General features: G+C 46.0%; 1 protein-coding gene across 1 annotated transcript; it reads left to right on the forward strand.

Annotated features, from left to right (window-relative positions):
- The first annotated feature begins 735 nt into the window (after positions 1-735).
- On the forward strand, positions 736-5,314 carry LOC122376837. Its single transcript, XM_043356809.1, has 3 exons — positions 736-957; positions 4,652-4,849; positions 5,283-5,314. The coding sequence occupies exons 1-3, from the start codon at positions 777-779 to the stop codon at positions 5,312-5,314; spliced, it is 411 nt and encodes a 136-aa protein (XP_043212744.1). The 5' UTR covers positions 736-776.
- Positions 5,315-6,900: the final 1,586 nt, after the last annotated feature.

Below are 6,900 nucleotides of genomic sequence, written 5' to 3' on the forward strand. Positions count from 1 at the left end.
GCGGCGAGAAGTGTGGGATGATAAGCGATTAAACTGCGGGGTAGATGTAATGGCCTTGGATGTAATGAGTGTCAAATGAGCAGCAATATACAGCCGATGTGAAATCTCATTTGAGAAAAAACACTAAGCAATTGACATTTTTAGGCGGTTTGTCGATATTGATCATTTTCACCTTCAAAAGGAAATACACATTGGTTGCATTGCTCAGATGCAGCGCATTTCTGGTGACTGGTTGCAGTTGAAAATAAATATGTTACTGTTTTTAATATTGAAATTTGCTCTTAATTTTTCTTAAATCATGAGTATGGAGTTAAAAATAAAAATTTTGTTCCATTTAAGGCTCAGTTGAATATGATATCAATGATCTAGAGAGCTAAACAAATGACGAAATATTCCCATTTTTTAATTTGCCTTGAACCACCTCATTCGACTACAAACGAGTGAAACAGACACAATCAACACATGCATCGCGTGAATGCTCAGTTTTAACTTTTGTCTTATACCGTTTGCGTGGGAAATATGTAATACTCTTACGCAAGTTCAAGGTTACACCACACCTGAACTGGCATGTCGCCTTATTTTGGCACTCGGATGTCCGCATGGCCGATGCCCTCACTCCAACCCGAGTTACTCGGCATAGTTATGGTGACGGCCAGGTGTTTGACGCACGCGCGGCGGGTCGGCGAGTCGGGGGCCGGCGCGTGCCGCCAGGTCAGAGGCCCCGGCTCGGCCCGGTGTTGCTACACCACTCCGCAGCGCTCGCTCGGTGGTGCACCATGTCGCTGGTGCCACTGGTGCTCGTCCTGTGGGCGCCGCTGTCAGCGGCCCTACACACCAGCGTCGCCGGGCTGCCGTCGGAGAGTTTCCAGCTGCGTTCTGCCCCGTGGCTGAATGGCAGCCGCGGCTTCGTCACCGAGAGCGGCGCCGTCTACAGGCGCCTGACCGCGGACTCGCTCTGTAGGTATCAGGGGTCAGCCGGAGATGGAGCAACTGCACCTACACCCGCGCACGGCTAGGCTCCTGGCCCAACCTCCAATTAAGTTCACTGAATGTTCTGCATACAGTCGACAGTTATTTTTAGCTCTAAAGCCCGCTGAGGTGCTTAACCCTCGCCGGGTCAGAGGGTTTGATGCAGCCTCCTTAAGGTTTTTCGCAAATAACGTAAAAACGACGGCGTGTAACGCCGCCAAATTTAGCATAGCCTCTGGGGCAGCCTTTTGGCACCTTACCTACCTTAAAATTTCAGGTCTCTGTCATTTCAGGCCAGGTCACCAGGTCACCAAAGGCTAGAGCTAGAGCTAGAGCTTCAAAAATGGTGTTATTGTGGTCCATGTGGTCAGCCGAATCGAATGATATGTGATAGATGCAATTTGGTTAACTTGAACTGCTTGAACTTAATTATAACTCATTTAAGTTTACTTGAAAATTAGGGAAATTTTAAGTTTATCTTAACTTGTAACAAAGTAAACCATTTGATGCGCACGGACGTGCTGAGTTCACTGGGGCTTTTATTTTTGCTCTATCTTAATTAGATCAAAAGTTAGAAGCGAAAAAACTTTTTTTCCTGTTTTAGCGAAATTCTTACATTTATACCCCCAAAGCCCCCTCAAATATTGACCTAGAGCAGCCATGTTGCACAGGGGCGAGATCTTTTATGGGCCCACCTACCCTGTAAATTGGCGTTTCTAAGTGCCATAAGAGCCAATCGCTAGGGGGGGTCGTACCCCCCTAGCGGGGGGCCCCCACCCCCTGGCCGTCCGCGTTATGAAAAAGGCCCTGGCCTGGCGAGGGTTGATTTTGCATATCATTGGACTCGGTTGATCATTAGGAACAGAATTACTTTGTTTGTTTTTTTACCTCTTTCCTTATCACGTTATATGCAAGTTTTTAGCAAAAACGCCATTTGACTACAGCTGACCTTAGTTGACGGAGCAAGTTGGCCTTAGATCAATAACATGTAATATAGTAAGAAGCTGGATTATAGAATATGGGAATCAGGGCACTAAAGAGTCATGGGAATATGGGAATATGGGATAAGGGAATAACAAGAAACTGGATTACTTATATGTTTTAAACACCGGCGCTCTCAAGTCTCAGCAACACCTAAAAGTTTCAATCAGTGGCGGTGGAACACCTTCAATTAAAGGGGGGGGATCAACTTTTGGTTCCATTCTTTCCATGCCCGCCCAAAGGGGGGGAACGGTTCCCCGGTGCCCCCCCCCCCCCTGTTCCGCCATCTATGGGTTCAATGCAATCGAAGCGAGAGTGTACAGCCTGTCTTAAAAGTACCGCGCAAAGTGACGGTGGATCCATCGAGCCTGACTGAGGAAGGACCTGCTAAATTTGGGTCATCGAAGCAATTGACATCCTCGTCCATTCCCTAGGTCAATTGGTCGGTGACTTTCAAACTAAAGCATGCCCTTTCTCGGTCAGGCTTGATGGATCCACCGTCACTTTGCGCGGTACTTTTAAGACAGACTGTACATAGGCTGGACACCTGCGTCAAAACTATTCAAAGCTTTTTTTGCACCATGTACTTGCCTACTTGTTTCTGTGATGAGTGTGGCCTGTGACCTTACAATGTCATTGGGTTGAATTATTGAAGAGTTTAGTGGCTTGCAGAGCCCGAGGTGTGCATAACCTAAATGTTGATGTGGTTTTATTTTGACCTTATCTTTAACGAAGAAATAGTATGCAGTGCTCCAGCGAGGAACATCTTGATATATGTACTATGTAGTTCGAATTTCAAATGTCTTTTTCCTCGATAATTAATTGGAGATGGAATAAAAGTAAATATTTGACCTTACAATGTCATAAAACTTATTGTATGGCAAATTGTCGAACCACAGTTCATTCTCAAGCCACATTAAAACGTCAATTTTCATGTGGCTTGAGAATGATCTGTGTTTCTAAAATTTTCCAAACAATATAATATTTACTTTTTATTGCATTTCAAATTAATTATCAACTACGTTTACAATTTCAACTACTTTTTCTGTCTAATTATTGAGGAAAGGGTCATTTGAAATTCTAGCTACACTTATCTTTAACGTTCTAAGAGACCTCGAAGTAGCCAAATTAGTTTCTGCTTGATAATTTTTTCCCGGGCCATCCAGAGCCGTTTCAATTTTGTGGATCGGACCTGTAGTTTGAGAGGTACATTCATGCACGGCTTCTAAAAGGGGATTGCCTTATGAAAAAATTAAAAGTAGCTTTTACTAGTCAAGCGCAGATTATTGATCACAAAGGCACATTCATTTAACCCGCGCCCTGATGGGGTCTGCAGAGCAACGCGGTCTGATGGGGGGGGGGGGGGGGCATTTTGCCCCCCTAAGATTTGCATGACAGGACTTAGAATAGACTGCGCTATCAAACTGCTATCTCGAATGTTCAAAATTTCGAAAATTTTGAAAATTATTAATATTAAAATTCAAAATTTCTATTTTTATACTTTTTCAAAAACTTTTTGATTTTTTGAAGAAAAAAAACGGATCATACCATGATAGAACACATGCTAATGACTTACTCTAGCAAGTTTTAGCCAGATATCTTTAAAAATGGCCAAGTTATACGCATTATAGCAAAAAATTCAAAATTCTTAAGTTTTAAAATCAATTTTCTGTACGAATTTGACATCGTGCACCAATAAAAATAGCACCATTGTGTTCCTGAGCTCAAACTGCATCCGATAGACATGTTTTTTGTTGAAAAAATTTCAACTTTGAAATTTGACTTTTTTTACCTGAAAGTGACCTGACCTCAGCTATATTCAGATGAAAATGGCCTCAAATGACACAGGCGACACCGAATTCGAAATCTATGGCCTAAATGGACCATAAAACATGTGTCACGTGACCGACTTATGACATAAGATTTCCGTGACCTATGAGACCTTACCCTGACCTGAAAATCAAAGTACAAGTTTGGTACCCTCAGGATGTTTAAAGCATCTGTTCACGAGTTTGTAAACCAAAAGTCAGCCTGATCTGACTTGTAAGACGGCGGCCAGAGCCCAAAATGTGAACAAGCCAAATATCGATAATTTTTACTTTGACCTGACCTGTGACGTCATCGCTGACCTCGAGGTCAATGAAATTAGGTTTCGTTCGACAGTTTTTCCGGGGCTATCAGATGCCGTTTGAATTTTGACGATCGGCCCAGCAGTTTTGGTGTTAGGAGGGGGGCTATGAATAGCCCCCCCCCCCCAGTGGGGCGTGTTATACACAGACCCCAGTGGGGCGCGGGTTAATGGAAGAGACGGCACCAACGTAAAACACTTATGCCTTCCAAAATCGGCACAGCAGTGGATCAACAGCACTCGCATCACTATCACGTGACTTATATTTCAAATCTTCTACTACTGAGTTGAGAACTAGCCCAGAAGGGCGTGTAGCATCGAAGCTCCGCCCTGCAGAAACGGACTCCGAGACGGGGCATGACCATGTGACTTTCAGAGGCATAGGTACATACGCTAACGGCGCGGGTTAGTTCTCGACATATGCTTAAACAATAAGCATTTCAGCAACAATCCTTTCGCCCTGTAAAGAACGAACGATTTCCTATCGTGCTTGCAATAAGGCAATGATCACTAAGGTGGATGGCCATTGATGCATTTGTGTGAGTGCATTTACGATTCTGTGCATTATTGCAGGTGACTGCATGACCCAGTGTTTGGTGGACGTCGGCTGTGTAAGTCTGAGCTTCGCCACCAACTCGACCGGCCTGTGTCTGCTGAACTCTGTGCGTGGCGGCCCCCACAACACCCGGTTCGATGAAGGAATGGCTCACAGGATCCGGCCCCGTCTTGGTGGGTTTGACTTGGAACTTGCGTACAAATTATTGCATAAAGGCAGGTTGCTATTTAATTAGACAGGCCAAACTTGTTAGAATTGTCTTCTCTTTTGAGAACAATCAACAAAGGCAGCCAGAGCAGTCTTTGGGGCCGTGTGCAATCATCTACACTGCTTCACTAAATGCATAACTACATTTATGCGTGGTTCACACCGGATCCGTAATGACGCCGTAACCGTTACGGACGTAATGAGCTAGAGATTTCTCAATATTCCCCAAACATTGTGACTTTTGTAGACGAAGTTGAAATGTGGCAACCAGTCGCCGTAAACTGGCAGCGTCCACCGTACTCGTTACGGAACGTAACAGAAGTTGGGAAAATTGAACTTTTCGGCTCGACCGGCCGCCGTAATGGTCATTTCACGATGGAACCGTGCAAATTATATTAGCGGGAAGTTGCGCCATCCCTAGTCACCTCCCACCTCCGCCAGCGCCAGGTCGTGCCTCATCACGGGACAGGTAGTGCCACCTAGGTGCGCCGGGGAGAACTACGGGTCGCATAGTGCCACCAGATGTCGCGCACACACGACAGGCGCAGATATATGGAATTTAGAACGTGGGCGATATATTGTAACAGCGTTGATTTCTACCATGAATGTATTTTAGCAACTTACAGCGTGGGCGCAGGCACTGGAACCACAACGGCTACCACAACTCCACAACTGCACGTAAGTCCGACATACGACTTATGTTGGACTGGAGGCAACGCTGCCCAAGCGGCCTTTTCCGTTAGGACGCCGAGCGACGGAGTGCGCGCAGCGATTTTTTTGTCTCCCTCTGTTCTTTCTAGGGCGTCTTTCAGAAGCGCCCAGGAAGGGGTCAGGGGTCGAGGCCAGCCAATGCCAAAACACCGAACGTAATAGCTTAGCCCGGACTCACTTAGCAACCTTAACGCGAATGACTTTTATCGACATGTATCTCCAAAACGGTTTGACTGTTTGATGAGCGGTCTTCTTTGGGGAGGGGCTGCATCCTTTCTACCCTGAACTGTGCTATTGATATCACTCATGAGTGCCTGTTACAGCACGTGCCACGTGCGACGAAAGAGGTTCCAAAAGAGCTCGTCATACCATAACTCGGGAACGGCTGAATGGAAACGGTTCAATATTTATTTGTTGTTTTGGCTGGGTGCACACTACACATCCCGTGACCTTAGGACGATTTCGAATTGCCTCAGCGCGTGCGCACGTGCGCACCCCTTTTTCACATCTCGGGATTGGCTGTGCCAATCGCGCCCATATTTGGTATGCTGAATGACATCATGTTTATATGCAAATTGCACAGGTTGACAAAAGCATTGATCTGCACGTGCGCACGTGCGTGCCCCTTTTTCATATCTGGGGATCGGCTGGCCCGATCGCGTTCATATTTGGTGTGCTGAATGACACCATGTACGTACATATGAAGATTGAACAGATCGGCAAAGGCATTGGTCTGCACGTGCGCGCGTGCGTACCCCTTTTTGGCATCTTGGGATCGGCTGGGCCGATAGCGCTCATATTAACCCGCACCCCGCTGGGCTATTCAGCCATACGCGCCCTGCTGGGGGGGGGGGGGGCAGATTCTGCCCCCCTGTCTAACTTCCGAACCGATGGTCGTAGAAAGACGGAGAAAACGGCAATCGAAAGCTATCAACAAGGCGGATCTTAAGAGCCCATTTTTTTGCTAAAGTAGGTCAGAGGTCAGGTCAAGGTCAGGTCAAGGGTACAAAATGCAAGTTTCTACAGTATCGGCCTTGCACCGTAGTTGCCGAAGAATGGACTGAGACTGATTGCCCAAAACGTGTTCTTAGACTACCAAGACAATATTCGTTGCATACAATGTCATTCAAAGGTCAAGGTCAAGGTCAGGTCAGGTCAGGTCAGGTCACCAAAAACAAAATATAGAAAAGGGCATGTGCGACACATGTTTTATGGGTCATTTTACTCATAGAATTCAATAGGCACACTCAATAAGTGATATGGACCACCTCTGGATGAATTTCAGGTCGAGGTCAGGTCAAGGTCAGGTCAAGTGAGGTCAAATTTTGAAGTTGGTCGTTAAGGCCTA

The sequence above is a fragment of the Amphibalanus amphitrite genome, unplaced genomic scaffold (assembly GCF_019059575.1).
Source record: "Amphibalanus amphitrite isolate SeventyFive unplaced genomic scaffold, NRLGWU_Aamphi_draft 000043F_arrow, whole genome shotgun sequence".
NCBI classification, from domain to species: domain Eukaryota; kingdom Metazoa; phylum Arthropoda; class Thecostraca; order Balanomorpha; family Balanidae; genus Amphibalanus; species Amphibalanus amphitrite.